The sequence below is a fragment of the Schistocerca americana genome, chromosome 1, assembly GCF_021461395.2.
Source record: "Schistocerca americana isolate TAMUIC-IGC-003095 chromosome 1, iqSchAmer2.1, whole genome shotgun sequence".
Classification (NCBI taxonomy): Eukaryota; Metazoa; Arthropoda; class Insecta; order Orthoptera; family Acrididae; genus Schistocerca; species Schistocerca americana.
In genome coordinates, this window is record NC_060119.1 from 1177903960 (window position 1) to 1177921778 (window position 17819).

General features: G+C 42.1%; 1 protein-coding gene across 1 annotated transcript in view; it reads left to right on the forward strand.

The window, feature by feature from the left end:
• The window catches only part of LOC124597889, a 266067-nt gene that overhangs the window by 175952 nt on the left and 72296 nt on the right, over positions 1 to 17819 (forward strand). The window contains exon 5 of the mRNA XM_047135967.1: positions 14196 to 14690. Coding sequence (XP_046991923.1) covers positions 14196 to 14690 — 495 coding nt within the window. The remainder of the gene's footprint in view (positions 1 to 14195; positions 14691 to 17819) is intronic.

Genomic DNA, 17819 nt, shown 5'->3' on the forward strand with positions numbered 1-17819 from the left:
TGCAGCCCTCCACGAATCCTTCTCCTGTGCTGACCTCTTCATCTCAGACCAGCATTTGCTGGATGTATTCCAAACTCTGTGTTCCTCTATAGGTTTTGCCCTCTACAGCTCCCTCTAGTACTGTGGAAGTCATTCGCTGATGTCTTAACAGATGTCCTGTCACCCTGTCGCTTCTCCTTATCAGTGTTTTCCACATATTCCTTTCCTCTCCGATTCTGCGCAGAACGTTCTCATTCTTTACCTTATCAGTCCACCTAATTTACAACATTCGTCTGCAGCACCACATCTCAAATGCTTCGATTCTCTTCTCTTCCGATTTTCTCACTGAACTTGTTTCGCTACAATACAACGCTGTACTCCATACGTAGATTCTCAGAAATTTCTTCCTCAAATTAAGGCTTATATTAGTAGACTTCTCTTGGCCAGGAATGCCCTTTTTGCTATCGCTAGTCTGCTTTTGATGTCCTCCTTGCACCGTCCATCGTGGGTTATTTTGCTGCATAGGTAGCCGAACTCCTTAACTTCATCTACTTTGTGACCATCAATCCTGATTTTAAGTTTCTCGCTATTCTCATTTCTACACTTTTCATTACCTTCGTCTTTCTTCGATTTACTCTCAATCTATACTCTGTACTCTTTAAATTGTTCACTACGTTCAGCAGATCATGTAACTCTTCCTCACTTTCACTCAAGACAGTAATGACATCAGCTAATCCTATCATTGATATTCTCTCACCTTGAATTTTAAATCCACTCTTTAATCTTTCTTTTATTTCCGTCATTGCTTCCTCAATGTACAGATTGAACAGTAGGGGCGAAAGGCTACATCCTTGTCTTATACCCTTTTTAATACGACCACTTCGTTTTTGGTCGTCCACTCTTAATACTCCCTCTTGCCTGTTGTACAAATTGCATATTATCCGTGTCTCACTATAGCTTACCCCTAATTTTCTCGCTGGCCGAAGCGGCCGTGCGGTTAAAGGCGCTGCAGTCCGGAACCGCGCGACTGCTACGGTCGCAGGTTCGAATCCTGCCTCGGGCATAGATGTTTGTGATGTCCTTAGGTTAGTTAGGTTTAACTAGTTCTAAGTTCTAGGGGACTAATGACCTCAGCAGTTGAGTCCCATAGTGCTCAGAGCCATTTGAACCTAATTTTCTCAGAATTTCGAACATCTTGCACCATTTTACATTGTCGAACGCTTTTTCCAGGTCGACAAATACTATGAACGTGTCTTGATTTTTTTTTTTTTTTAGTATTGATTCTATTGTCAACCAAAATGTCAGAATTGCCTCTCTCGTGCCTTTACCTTTTCTAAAGCCAAACTGGTCATCTAACACCTCCTCAATTTTATGTTCAATTCTTGTATATATTATTCTTTTCAGCAGCTTGGGTCCATGAGATGTTAAGCGAATTTTGCGATAAGTCTCGCATTTGTCGGTTCTTGCAATATTCGGAATTGTGTGATGATGTTTTTCCGAAAGTCTGATGGTATATCGCCAGTTTTATACATTATACATACCAACGTGAATAGTGGTTTTGTTGCCACTTCCCCAGTTGTATTCTTTCCACCTATCCGCTCTCTCCTCTGCATTTATCAGTGGGATTCCAGTTGCACTCTTAATGTTATGACCATTGCTTTTAATGTCACCGAAGGTTGTTTTGACTTTCCTGTATGCTGAGTCTGTACTTCCGGCAATCATTTCTTTTTCGATGTCTTCACATTTTTCCTGCAGCCATTTCGTCTTAGCTTCCCTGCACGTCCTATTTACTTCATTCCTCAGCGACTTGTATTTCTCTATTCCTGAGTTTCCCGGAACATTTTTGTACTTCCTCTTTTCATCGATCAATTGAATTATTTCTTCTGTTACCCATGGCTTCTTCGCAGTTACCGTATTTCTACCTAGGTTTTCCTTTCCAACTTCAGTGATGACCATTTTTAGAGATGTCCGTTCCTCTTCAACTGTTCTGTCCACTGAGCTATTTCTTATTGCCGTATCTATAGCCTTAGAGAACTTCAACCGTATCTCGCCATTGCTTAGCACTTCCGTATCCCACTTCTTTGCGTATTGATTCTTCATGACTAATGTCTTAAACTTCAGCCTGCTATATTGTGATCTGAGCATACCATATATCTGCTCCTGGGCACACCTTACAATCCAGTGTCTATTTCGAAATCTGTGTCTGACCATGATGTAGTCTAACTGAAATCTTCCCGTGTCACCCGCCTTTTCCAAGTATACCTTCTCCTCTTGTGATTCTTGAACAGAGTATTCACTATTACTAGCTGAAACTTGTTACAGAACTCAATTAGTCTTTCTCCTCTCTCATCCCTTGTCAAAAGCCCATATTCTCCTTTAACCTTTTCTTCTACTCCTTCCCCTACAACTGTATTCCCGTCACCCATGACTATTAGATTTTCATATCTCTTTACAAACTGTATTACCCTTTCAATATCCTCATACACTTTTTCTATCTCTTCATCTTCAGCCTGCGACGTCGGCATACATACCTGAGCTATCGTTGTCGGTGCTGGTTTGCTGTCGATTCTGATAAGAACAATCCTGTCACTGAACTGTTCACAGTAACACGCTCTCTGTCCTACCTCCCTATTCATAACGAATCCCACGCCTGTTATACAATTTTCTGCTGCTGTTGATAATACCCTTTACTCATCTGACCAGAAATCCTTGTCTTCTTTCCACTTCACTTCACTCACCCCTACTACATCTAGATTGAACCTTTGCATATCCATTTTCAGATTTTCTAGTTTCCCTATGACGTTCAAGCGTCTGACATTCCAAACCCCGACTCGTAAAACGTTATCGTTTCGTTGATTATTCAATCTTACCCGATTGTAATCCTGAGTTCCTTGGTACAAATCGCCAATAAATTTTTCCAGGCCATACACCATCCCTCTCTCTGATCTGCTTGCGTGATATGTTACTAAGAAAGAAATCCTCAGTTGACCCGTTTTAGTGTATCCAGAGGTAGATACTGACTCGGATCACAACTTGATAATGATAAAATGCAGGCTGAAGTTAAAGAATGTAGTCAGGAATAATCAGTGAGCAAGGAACCGGAATATGGGTATTCTGAGGAAAGAAGAGATACGCTTGAAGTTCTCTGAAGCTACAGATACTGTAATAATGAATCGCTCAGCAGGCAGTTCAGTTGAGGAAGAATGGATATATCTATGAAGAAGAATCGCAGAAGTTGGAAAGAAAAATTTAGCTATAAGGAAGGAAACAGCGGAGAAACCATTTGTAACAGAAGAAATCAATTTATCGATGAAAAAAGGAAGTGCAAAAATGTCCACTGAAATTCAGGAATAAAGACATGCAAGTCACTTAGGAATGAAATAAATAGGAAGTGCAGAAATGCAAAGGCACAATGGCTGCATAAAAATGTGAAGAAACAGAAAAGGAATTGATTGTCGGAAGTGCTGACTCAGCCCATACGGAAGTCAAAACAACCTCCGTTGAAATTAAAAGCATGGCCGGTAACATTAAGAGTGCAATGGAAATTCCACCGTTACGTACAGAGAAGAGAGTGGATAGGTGGAAACAGTACATTGAGGGCATGTATGAGGGGGAAGACTTGTCTGATAATGTGAAAGAAGAAGAAACAGGAGTCGATTTAGAAGAGATAGGAGATCCAGTATTAGAATTGGAATTTAATAGAACTTTGGAAGGCTTAAGATCAAATAAGGCAGAAGGGATAGATAAAATTCCATCAGAATTTCTAGAATCATTGGGGAACGTGGCAACAAAACGACTATTCACGATGGTATGTAGAATGTATAAAATTGACGATATACCATCTGACTTTCAGAGAAACAACATCCACACAATCCTGAATATTGAAAGAGCCAACAACTGCGAGGGTTATAGCACAATCCGCTTATCAGCTCACACACCCAAGCTGCTGAAAAGAGTAGAATACACAAGAATTGAAAATAAAATTGAGGGGGTGTTAGATGACTATCAGTCTGGCTTTAGAAAAGGTAGAGGCACCAGAGAGGCAGTTCTGAAGTTTCTGTTGATAATGGGAGCAATACTGAAGACAAATCAAGACACGTTCATAATATTCTACGACCTTGGAAAAGCGTTCGACAACGTCTAATGGTGCAAGATGTCGGAAATTCTGAGAAAAATGGGGGTCAGCTATGGGGAAACACGGGTAATATGCAATATGCATAAAAGACCACATGGAACAATAAGAGAGAAAAACAAGAGAAAAGTGCTGGGATTAAAAGGGTGTAAGACAGAGAAGTAGTCTTTTGCCCCACTGCCCAGTCTATGCACCGAAGAAGCAATGACGGATATAAAAGAAAGTTTCAAGTGCGGAATTAAAATCCACGATGAAAGGATATCAGTGGTAATACTGCTTCTCTCAGTGAAAGTGAAGAAGAATTACAGGATCTGCTGAATGGAATGAACGACGCAGGATATAGATTGAGATTAAATCGAAGAAAGACGAAAGTAATGACAATTAGGAGAAATGAGAACAGTGAGAAACTTAACATCAGGATTGGTGATCACGAAGTAGATGAAGTTAATGAATTCTGCTACATGTGCAGCAAAAATCCCACGACGGACGTAGCAAGGACGACATAAAAAGCAGACTAGCATTGACAAAAAACGCATGCCTGGCCAAGAGAAGCCTTCTACTATCAAACTAGGCCTTAAATTGAGGAATAAATTTCTGGAACTGTACGTTTGGAGCACAGGAGGGAGAAATTTCTGAGTCAGTACGTTGGGAGCATAGTGAAACGTGGTCTGTGGGAAAACCGGAAAAGAAGTGAATAGAAGCATTTGAGACGTAGTGTTACAGAAGAATGACCTAATAAAGTAAGAAATGAGATGGTTCACCAGAGAATCGGCGAGGAAAGGAGTATATGGTAAACACTGAAAAGTCTTTTTGACAGATGGTAGGACATAAGCTAAGACATCGCGGAATAACTATCATAATACTAGAGGGACTTGTAGAGGGTAAAAAACTGTAGAAGAAGACAAAGATTGGAATACATCTACCAAATATTTGGGGATATAGGTTGCATGTGCTACTCTGAGTTGAGGTTGACACAGGAGGGGACAAACTAGTCAGACGGCAAACGACAAAAAAAAAAAAAAAGAAAGAAAGAAAGAAACTCAGAAAAGTACCGGAAACTCGCTTGACCCAATACATCGTAGCTTGTTTGGTCATTGATCTAACAGCAAACAACCAAGAGAACCTTGAAAAGGCATCCACGCATACCACTGGATACTTGTTTCCCGCACGCGACCTGGGTAATGGACCTTCGAAATTGATATACATCCACCTCGGAGTGTCTACAGGTTTCGGAGCTAGCGTACTATGTTTTGTATCCTGTGGGGGGTTTAGTAACGCAACAAGTCAGGTTACCTTCCATTCGGAAAGTGGATGCACTCAGCGACTTTATATGACTTATAAATTATAGTGTAGAGCAATCTAAAAAGGACGACTGATTGCTGCACTCTGTAATTTATAATGCATCAGGTTTGACACTCTTGGCTTGATGTCCTAACATCACCGTCCATACCCTTCTAAATGAATTCTTTGCGGATCTTAGCAATTCTTTTTAAAAAAAGTAGGTGCCCTTTCCCTCGCTGCTGTCCTCCCACCGCCTCTCTCTCTCTCTCTCTCTCTCTCTCTCACACACACACACACACACACACACACACACACACACACACACACACACACACACGAAACCGGTGATAACAGGCGAATAACATTGGTACAACGTCCGCGGGTACTGCTATCCTGGGTCGACCTGTACCCTTAGTATTAGCCTACCATTCCTCAAAGTATGCGACTTAACTGCTTCCCTTCTATTTTCTGTTAACTGGCTTCAAGGCCTTATCTTCTTCCTGATACTTAGTGATGCCTTTAAACAGAATTTGGAATTCCCTGTCGCTTACTATCGTGATCCAGTCCGCTGACCTTCTCTTCTACATTCCCCTGAAACATGCGACTCTGGCTCAGCAACATTGTCACTCTTGCTGAAATGTCTGACCTCAAACTGAAAGGCTGAAATTCGTGAAACCCACCTGGCGATGTGGCCCGTGCATCTCGGCCAGGCCAACACCCAGTTCAGTGCTGGACTGTATCTAACTGCGAGGGTTCATGTTCCAAATAAAACCTGAATTGTTTCAGAGTGAACATAACCGCCAATGATTCAAGTTCACAAAGTACTTCCTCTTCAAACACTTTAGTCCTCTTAGAAGCATACGATACCGGCCTTCTCCTTTCTGGGTACACTTAAAGTAATACAGACGCTTCATCAGCGTCGACATCTATGTCTATACTCCGCAAAGCATCGTGAAGCACTTGGCAGAGGGTACGTCCCATTGTATCAGTTATTAGGGTTTCTTCCCGTTCCGTTGACTTACGTAACGCTGGAAGAATGATTGTTCGAATGCCTCTGTTTCTGCTGCAATTATTCTAATCTTACCCTCATGATCCCTATGTGAGCGATACGAAAGGGGCTGTAATATATTCCCCGAGTCATCATTTAAAGACGGTTCTTGAAATTTTATTAATAGACTTTCTCTGGATCGTTTACGTCTATCTTTAAGAGTCTGCTAATTCAGTTTCTCCATTATCCTGTGACACACTTCCACAGATCAAACAAACCTGTGACCATCCGTGCTGTTCTTCCCTGTATACGTTGAATACACCCTGTTAGTCATGTTTGATATGGGTCTCAAACACTCGAGCAATAGTCTAGAACCAGTCCCACGAGTAATTTCTAAGCAATATCTTTTGTAGACTGATTGCACTTTCTAGCAATAAACCAAAGTCTACCACCTGCTCTGCCACACGACTGTGATCATCCCATTTCATCCCTAAAGAATGTTACACTCAGGTATTAGCGTGAGTTGGCCGATTCCAACAGTGGATCATTGATATTTTAGTCGTAGGACATTACAGTTTTTCGTTTTGTGAAGTGCCCAATTTTACATTTCTAACATTTAAATCAAGTTGCTGATCTTTGCACCACTTTGAAATCTTATAGAGATCTGTCTGAATATTTATGCAGCTTCTTTCGGACAGGACTTCATCACAAATTGCATCATCTGCATAAAGTCTGAGGTTAATATTAATTGATATTTGTGACTAGGTGTGGCCTTATAGCTGTCAAATAACTAAAACTTCATTGTACACGACCATCAGCTGCTTATTTTTATGTTCGGTGCTACCGATTTCGTTATCAAGACGAAGCCTAACGGACAGATACAACATTTAGAATGCACAGGTTCCAATATGCTCACAAAATAAACATTGTGTCGTTACATAACTTAGGAATTACTTTAAAAAGCATAACCAGCTTTTCACTACAACATTTGAAGTGAACAACTTCGATGTAGGTAGAAAAACGTAGCTTCTGTTACAACAAATAATCCCCAAAAAACACAGATATGTAGAAGATGCATACGAGACTATCACACATTGCCAACTGAAGAAAATTGTAACTAAATAAAATATTTAAGAGCGAAGAACAAAGACAAATGGCTATGAATCTAGGAAGAGATCGAAATAGAGTGTCTGTAGCCGTAACATCGATAATATATACATATCACAGGTGCATTTGAGATCTTTGTAGTACTTTGTAATACATCGATTTAACAACGATGTAAAGAATGAAGAGGCTCAATGGAAAACTTAATTAACAAAGAGTATCAGCAAAGCATAATCATAAAAAAACATACAGTGAAGTGACATGTATGGTGAAGGAAAGCGTTACACAACAAGCAGTTCAAATTAATAAAAATAAACAAGAAAACATGGAATTAAACTCCTTTGAGTTATGTGCCGTACTTACGTGAATTTGAGGGAACTAGTGTTTTTCAATCATACCAATCAAATGGGTACGTAAAAAAAATCAAGGTTAAATCTATGGACTAACTGCCTTCCTGGAAATATATAGGAATGGTTAGCTACACAATGTGTGGTAGGTTTATAAATAAGCAGCTTTTAAGATGCCACTCTGTGTATGTGACCTCTTTTTCCTGTTCTAAAGCTGCTTTTTGTAAGCTAATTTTGTCTTTCCCTGTATGTTTATTGCAACTGTTATGACAAAGTTTTATAAAATTTGAAATTTAGTACTGTGCGTTAACAAATGTTATAACGAGTACAGAATATTATAGTACACTATCATGTACCGCTTAACCAGTTAGCTAAATGACTACGTCTAATGTTAAAGTTGATTGTATCTTTACTTTTTGTCCTGGTTGCTACAACAGTTAAATTTTTTATTTTTTTTTTTGCTCAACGTTGCAGTATGTGTGTAACCTGTTCTTATTTATTGTAGTATTTATTATTTTGTTGAACCACAGCCCTCTCTGTAGGTTGTTAATGAGTAATTAGTGATCTTATTATAGCAAACTAATAGATGCCTCCTTTATTTTATTGTTTATAGATATCTTCTCTCCCCCCACACTTTTTCACCACTCATCACCTTCCCCTCTCCTCATTAGCCACATTCCCTTATGTTTTAACACATTTGTTATTCCTTATTAAGCTCATCTTTGATTCCATAACATCCATTCCTAACTATTAAATATTTCTATCACAGCCACCCGTCTCCCCTTGCATCTACATTTCATGCTGTATTTAATTTTTCAGTAAATAATTGTCTAATTCATACAGTAACCTTTATATATAATCTCTAGCCCCTCATATTCAGGTTTTATTTCTGTGATGTGGCTTTATAGTTGTCATACGATGTTTTATTACATTTTTTTGACATTTGTGTATGTAAGGTATCCCTTTACAAGTTTCCTATTTTGAATATGTTATTTTAACACATTTTTCAATAGCTAATTGACTATTTCAATTATTAAGTAATCGATGTGATATAAAATCCCTTCATTGTTTGTGTGGTTGTAGCTTTGTTAAGATGGCACTGTTTGAGACCCCACTGTTGACATGCTCGTTTGATATGAATAAAAAATATAGGTTCCCTCAGATTTTCTTCTGTATGACACATGTCCTTAAAGGAGGTTAATTCGATGTTTTCTCATTTACTTCTTATTAGTTTGACCTCGCACGTTGTGTAAAGCACTGTATGCGTCTTTATGATTACGCTTTGTTGATGCTGTTTGTCAACTACTAAATATCTGTGCCTTATGAAGATTATTTATTGAATCGGAAGCTATTTTTTTCTGACTGCATCAAAGTTATTCACTTCAAATGTCTTAGTGACAAGCTGGTTACGCATTGTAATTTCTTTGGTATTTACGCCATAATTTTTATTTTGTCAGCATACTGTAACCTGTACACTTTAAACGTTTCGTCTGTCGGTTAGCCTTCGAATTGATAATGGTCTGCTGACCGATAGCATTGAACATAAAAATAAACAGCTGATGGTGACCTACATCGAAGTTTTGCAATTACTGTTAGTAATGTCTACAAGGTCATTAATATACACCACGAACAGCAAGGATCCCAACACACTTCTCTGAGTCACACCTGAAGTTACTTCTACGTCTGACAATGACATCTCTTCCCACTAAAAAGTCCTCAGTACAGTCACAAATATCACTTGATACCCCATATTATCGTAATTTTGACAATAAGCATAGGTGTAGTACTGAGTCAAATGCTTTTCGCAAATCAAGAAATACTGCAGCTACCCGAATGCCTTGATCGAAAACTTTCAGAATGTCATGGGAGAAAAGTGTGGGATGGTTTCACAAGATCAATGTTTTCGGGATCCATGCTGGTTGTCACTGAGGTGGTCACTGTATTTAAGATACCTTATTTGAGCTCAGAATATGTCCTAAGATTCTACGTTGAACTGATGTCCAGTATACTGGGCGGTAGTTTTATGGATCACTTCTACTACCATTCTTGTAGACGGCTGTGACCTGTGTCTTTTATTTTATTTTATTTTATTCTTTTCAAGAACTGGGCACTACTTTTCGCTCGAGGGATCTACGACAGATTATAGCAGAGGAGCTAACCCAGCCGCAAACTGATTATAGAACCTCACAGGGATTGCATCGGATAATAGAGCTTTGTTCAATTTTAACAATTTCAGCTGTTTTTCAAGACCATTGACACTAATACTGATTTCACTCATCTTTTCAGTGGTACGAGGATTAAACTTTCGCGGTTCTCCTGGGTTTTCCTTTGTAAAGCAACATTTGAAAACGGAGTTAAGCATGTGAGCTTTTTCATTGGTACCCCCTGTTTCAGTTCTGTCTCAGTCGCTAGGGACTGGACAGTAACTTTTGCGCTGCTAATAACCCTTACATGCCCCGCTCGGCTAGCCGCGCGGTGTAACGCGCTGCTTCCCGAGCGGGAAGCCGTGCCAATCCCCGGCACGAATCCCCCAGTGGATTAGTGTCGCGGGCCGAAGTGCCGGCCAGCATGTGGATGGTTTTTAAGACGGTTTTCCATCTGCCTCGGCGAATGCGGCCTGGTTCTTCTTTGTTCCGCCTCAGTTATCGGCGATTGCTGCATACTCTGTCACAGAAGAAAACACACAGTAGTCATTGGTGGAGACTTTAATCATCCAAAAATTAATTGGGAAAATTACTCTACCACGCAAACATTTGGAGTTGGAGCTAGACTCGTCTGGTATGAGACGTTTCAGGGAGGGGAGGGGGATTGTCCACCGGGGGCCGAACCACACAATAACCCTGGGTTCGGTGTGGGGCGGCGGTGGAGCAAATTGGAAATTTTTGGTAAGTTCTATGGGACCAAACTGCTGAGTTCATCGGTCCCTAGGGTGACACGCTACTTAATCTAACTTAAACGAACTTACGCTAAGGACAATACACACATCCATGCCCAAGGGAGGACCCAAACCTCCGACAGGGGCAGCCGTGCGAACCGTAGCAAGGCGCCCTAGGCCGCACGGCTACCCCGTGTGGCGGGAGGTGGAGCGAGTGGACTGCTGCGGCCTGCTGTGGGGTTGTGAACCACTGAGGGCCACGGCGGGACGAAGGGTCTTCGTCGTTTCTGGGTCCCCGGTTCAATACAAACGCCCACACACACACACACACACACACACCCTTACACGCGACCAGAATTTCGTTGGGTTTTGTGAAATATCATTTGATAATATTCTGCTACAGCAGTCATTGAAGGCATCTCACATTGCTCTCTAGACGGCCAAACGCATTTCATTCAGCATCTTTCTATCTATAGCCATCCGCTTTGTTTTACATCTGTTATGCAGTAGTCTCTGTTTCTTTAGAAGTTTCCTTACAGGCTGTATACCGTGGAGGTTCCCTCCCACTATGAACTATTCTACTGGTTACATATCTATCCAGTTCATGGTCAACTACTCTTTTAAATTTGACCCACAGTTCCTCTACACGCTCCTGCCCTGTGCTGAAAGTTTCTAGTTCCGCATTGAGATATAAGAGTATTGATTTTTTATCTAGTTTACTGAACGTATGTATCTTTCTGATAGTTTTAGTTGTTCTTTGTACTTTGTTTATAATTGTAGCCAGAGTTGCTTCCTGATCATTGATACCATCCTCAAGGAGATCAGGTCTGTTTGTTGTCATTAGATCCAATATATCTTCATCGTGAGTGAGGTTTCCTTCTATCTGTTCTAGGCAGTTTTCAGAGAAGGCATTTAGTAATGTTTCACAGGATGTCTTACCATGCCCACCACTAACAAAACTGTAATTTTGCCAGTTAATTGTTGGATGATTAAAGTCTCCACCAATGATTACAGTGTGTTTTCTACTGTGACAAATACACCATCTCCATTTCCCATTTGCCTGCCCTTTCGATATACACTTAAATCTTCCCCAGTCTCACTGATGGCAATTTTAGGGTTTAACCGGCTATCTATACCCAGCATTATGTGAGTTTCAGTGCTTTCAGGCGTGCTTCGAACTCTGGTACTTAGTTGAGAATGGTTCGGCAGTTAACCACTAGGATTTTAATTCTCTCACCTGTGGGAGGCGTTCCTTTCGACCTTACACTGATACCTCTGGATTTCCTGCAACCATCGTTATCTATATTGGACGGAGAGTAGCCTAACGTACAAAAAGCCTTATGTGCACCACACACACACTCAGCTACCTGAGTAGCAGCCCCTGACCCATTTAGGGGGACCCTAGAGTTCTCAACTCTATGGCACTAGTTCAGCCTAGCTTGTGACAGAACCTTCTAAGGCTCTGTTTCAGTCCTTCCACTCGACTCAGAACCAAAGGTCCACAATCAGTTCTGGGGACAATACTGCAAATTGTGAGCTTCGCTGAAACTCCATGCACAAGGTTGATCTTTTCAGCTTTCTCTTCCAGTCCCTGGAATGACCCAAGTACGACCGCAGGGCCCAGATGACAGCCACCATTTTTTCTAACGTGCGCCACAATCTGCTGTTGGTTGCATGCTGTTCCCTCAGTGACTGCTGAAGTAGCCTCTTCGGCATGTTGACTGACGACCCCAGGCATACACACTGGGAACACCTGGTGTCCTTGGCTGCCATTTCCCTGAGGGGTACTATCATTCGCAATAATTTGAATTGTTGATGATTAATAGACTCCTACCCGTTTTTGTTTGCTTCCTCTTCTCACCATACAAAACATGTATCCCCAAAACAAGTGAAGTGAGTCCCACTGGTTCGGTTTCAGTCAAAGACAGCACCCCACACTTGCTGGTTAGGGGGATCAGTACAAAACCCTGAGTCCTTCCTGGTCAGCATCCACCCTGTACAGGACGCCTAGATATACCATTGATATGTCACTCGCATTCAGATCCTGTACTTTTCTGCCGGGGAGACGGGATCCACAGAATATGATAGTACTTGAGGTACATCTGGTACTGGTGTCACAGGTACACGCCGGGAGCTCTTCCAGCAGCTGCCAATCGTTTGATAATAGTCCTGGCGGAATCCAGCTGCTTACGAGCGTCAACCACCTCATCGAGTGTTCGAAAGCAACATTCACAGTGGGGCTGGATTTTGGTTGGTGCAACGTATTACAGGGAAGTGAACAAGTAACTTAACCCGCTAACTGGTCATCGAGGCATTGATATGCATGATGAATTCTTTATCGAAGATCGGTGTTGCTAAGAGGTGGGCACCTATCAAGGTCTCCTCAACCTCTCCAAAGCTGCTTGCTGGGATTCGCCCCACTCGGTCCCTGAGTCTACAGATGGGGACGTTTGCAAGACATCAATCATCTGCACGAACAGTTCGACGACGTTTGCAGCAGCATGGACTATCAGCTCGGAGACCATGACTGCGGTTACGCTTGACGCTGCATCACAGACATGAGCGCCTGCAATGGTGTACTCAACGACGAACCTGGGTGCACGAATGGCTAAACGTCATTTTTTCGGATGACTCCAGGTTTACAGCATCATGATGGTCGCATCCGGGTTTGGCGACATCGCGGTGAACGCACATTGGAAGCGTGTATTCGTCATCTCCATACTGGCGTATCACCCGGCGTGATGGTATGGCGTGCCGTTGGTTACACGTCTCGGTCACCTCTTGTTCGCATTGACGGTACTTTGGACAGTGGACGTTACATTTCAGATATGTTACGACTCGTGGCTCTACCTTCATTCGACCCCTGTGAAACCCTACATTTCAGCAGGATAATGCACGACCGCATGTTGCAGGTCCTGTACGGGCCTTTCTGGATACAGAAAATGTTCGACTGCTGCCCTGGCCAGCACATTCTCCAGATCTCTCACCAATTGTTCAATGGCGGCCAAGCAACTGGCTCGTCACAATACGCCAGTCACTACTCTTGATGAACTGTGGTATCGTGTTGAAGCTGCATGGGCAGCTGTACATGTACACGCCATCCAAGCTCTGTTTGACTCAATGCCCAGGCGTATCAAGACCGTTATTACGGCCAGAGGTGGTTGTTCTGGGTACTGATTTCTCAGGTTCTCTGCACCCAAATTGCGTGAAAATGTCATCACATGTCAGTTCTGGTACAATATATTTGTCGAATGATCAACCGTTTATCATCTGCATTTCTTCTTGATGTAGCAATTTTAATAGCCAGTAGTGTACTTCTGAATGAGTCTTCTCTACTACATAAAGATACAATAACAGTTGCCGTCTTATGATCTGTCGGAAGAGAGACATAAGGAGATACGTCATCGCGCTTCTGTCCGTGACATAGCTGCCAGTGTGTGGTGAAAGTGTCGCCAGCACAGCATGACGTGGTGATTCCATGTCGGGCAGGTGCTTATGATCGCGCGCTACCACCGGCACCGCATCGCGTCGGCCATCTTCGAGGTGGCGCTGTCGGCGCAGGTGACCATCATGCACCAGCGCAACCCGCTGGCGGGGGCGGCGACGCCGGCGGCGGTGGCGGCGCGCAGCCTCTACCGGGGGCGGAACGCCGTGCCCACGGTGCTGCAGCTGGTGGCGGCCTGCATCCTGCTGTACGTGCCCTGGCACGCCGCCATCCTCTGGGAGGCGGCCGCCGCCGCAGCCTCCGCCTCCGCAGCCGCCTCCGCAGTCACCACCGCCGCCCCCGGCGCCGCCTCCGCCGCCCCCGGCGCGGCCGCAGTGGCCGTGCGGCCGCCCCCGCCGCCGCTGCTGGCCCTGTCGGCCGCGCTGCTAGCGTGCGCGCCCTCCGTCAACGGGGTGCTGTACGGCGTGCGCAGCAAACTGCTGCGGAAGACCTTCCAGAACTACTGGCGCAAGCAGATGTCCAAGAGCGAGATGAACCAGGTAACGCCGCGCTGGTGCCTCGAGCAGTGCCAAACCACATGGAGCGCATCAGGCAAACCGACCTGCCATAACACAAGCCACGTATACAGAGTGTTTCAGAATGATATTTCAAAAATTTGGAGACAGGTTACTTACACTAGCAGAAAATTGTGCAATCGACATATACACACACGCTCACTGGTCATACCGGACTCGAGAGTCCATTACCGCAGCAACGTATTTTCGCCATCTGTCCCTGTTTTGGGCTGTTTCCTTCCATTCACCTTCAATACCTAGGTTCCTCAAGTCAGCCTTCACATTGTCCTCCCATCTACGCCTCGGTCTCCTCACAGGACGTTTTCCTTCTAGGTGTCCTACCAGTACTCTACGCGCTGCCCTGCCCTCATCCATTCGAGCTACGTGACGCGCCCATAGCTGCCTACGTGATTTAATGATACTGATTACGTCAGGGCTTGAATAGAGTTCGTGAAACTCTTCGTTACCCAGTTTCCGCCACTCTCCGCTAATGTCATCCCTTTTTGCTCCGAAAAGTTTCCTAAAAATTTTGTTTTCAAATACTCCAAGCGGCTATTCATTTTGCACAGTGAGAGACCAAGTCTCACACCCATATAGCATTACTGGTAGAATAATAGTTTTGTATATTCTAATCTTTAAATTTCTAGACAATATCCGTGATGAAAGTAATAAAAGTGGGAAGTTTAGACCATCTGCATACCCTAATATCTTAATATTTCTATTTAACTCCACACCCTCTGAATTATCTGCTGCAATTTGTACAATATATTCTAGGACTAAATTAAAAAGTAGCGGAGACAGGGCATCTCCCTGCTTAAGTCCGTTCTTTATTACAAATTCTTCTGACTCCAATTTCCCAACACGTACTCTACCTATTGTGTTTTTCAAACTTGCTTCTATAAGTCTAACATACTTCTTTGGTATTCAAAGTTTCAAAAGAATTCTGTACAATTTTGGTTGCAATACTGAATCATATGCTTTTGTAAAATCTATGAAAAGATTATGAATTGGTTTATTGTATTCCCATTTGTGTTCTACAATTTGGCGCAGGGTGAATATTTGGTCTATAGTTGATATGTTCGTCCGAAAGCCAGCTTGGTAACCCCCCATAATTTCATCTGCGTATGGCCTAAGCCTGCTTAGCAGAATATTCGAGAAAATTTTGTAACGTACTGGTAATAGCGATATCCCTCTATAATTACTACAATCCGTTTTGTCGCCCTTCTTAAAAATTGGGATCAGAATCGACTCCTGCCACTCTTCAGGTATCATCTCCGAGTTCCATACTTTAGTTATCACTTTGCGAACTACTTCCACCAATTTCTGTCCCCCATTTTTAACTAGTTCTGCAGTTATGCAATCTGATCCTGGTGCTTCATGGTTTTTCAATTTGTTGATTGCATCTCTTACTTCCTTTAACGTTTTAAAACTTCATTCTCAACCAACCTACATTTACTATGCCGTCATCATAACTGTCAGAAAAAAATCTAAAAATTTTATCACTAATAGGTTGAAAAACACGAATCGATTCTTGACGATGTGAACTACCTTTGCAACTAGATGGAAGACACTCTGTTTTGTGCAACATGCGTTTCGCTTCTTTTTATTTGTGAAGCGTCTTCATTGACTTGTAATACATATTTGTTTCATGTATATGATAACTGCGTTTTATAATCATTTGAGATACGTTATTATATTACAGCGTTTTGTTGTTACTGTTCGATAAGAAACAACTTTTGGAGCACTAATTTTGTATGGTTGAATTACTATTTGGCTATGATTAAGATTTTGTTATCGCATTATTGTATGTGTGTCGTCCTGGAGTTGTACTTAGATGGCCTGCAAATGCCAGTATTTTAGATTTTCGGCTTTCTTAAACACATCTCAGTTGAACACTACACTTTCACTGTCTGTTGGTTGTGTGTTTCCTGTGTATAGTGTTGCAAACTGTTGCTGTGTGTTTAGCGTTCCTTTTTGTTTGTTTGTGTTGTACTGTCTGTACGTATTTTGTATCCGTTTGTTTGTCATGTGTGCGCTTGTGTTATCGCATGCAGTGAGGCCTGTACTGGGACAAGGTGAGAATCTATAGCTAACGACGAACATCATCTCGAAGAACATAGACGCAACTGAGGAACAACAGAAAACAAAAAAAATTGGCCAGTTGACAGTAGGACTCGCGCACTGGGGCTTCCGTTCAAACTTAATTATGTACATAAACAGTTCATCCATTCCGGAAATCGAAGATCTCGACCATTTTTCCCTGTTATCGACACTGATACAGGCAAGATAGTAAGTCCCAGATATTCCAAGAGTTTCGAGAATGATTTCATTTCAAGTTTGAAGACAGATAAAAAATGACAAAAGAAATACCTTTTTTCGTGTGATAGAAATACAAATTAACAATTACCCGTTTTCCTTTACTTGTATCGTGAAACCTTCCTTCTTGCCACATTTTACGATTGTACGTCAAGGTGAAGTACCCTTTAAGTTTTAATGATTGAGTTTGCAAGTATTGAAGTATGTGACATGAATCACCATATCTTTTGACTGCATTGAGTTACAACCTTAACGTTTTTAAAGTACCAAACGCCTGTAGACCTCATTACGTGGCACACATTCAAACTTGATACGTCTACCCATTCCTTAGGAAGAAACGGGCTTATAAGACTAAGGACAGACAAATGACAAAAAAAATTTTTGTGCGATATAATTACAAATGAACAATTTTCGGATCTTTTTTCTTCGCCTGTAGTGTGTAACCTTCCTCCTTACCAAATTTAATGATTCTAGGTTAACGGGAAGTACCTTGTAAGTTTTGATGACTGAGTTTGTGGGTATCAAAATGTTGTTGTGGTCTTCAGTCCGAAGACTGATCTGCTCTCGATTCTACTCTATCCTCTCCATCTCCGAATGTCTACTGCAAGCTACAGCCTTCTGTATTGATGTATTGGTCTCCCTTTACGATTTTTGCCCCCACATTTCCCTCCAATATTAAACTCATGATCCCTTGAAGTCTCAGAATGTGTCCTTTTTCAACAGATCTCTTCTTTTGATCAAGTTGTTTTTAATTTCACCGAATGTTGTTTTGACTTTCCCATATACTGAGTCAGACCT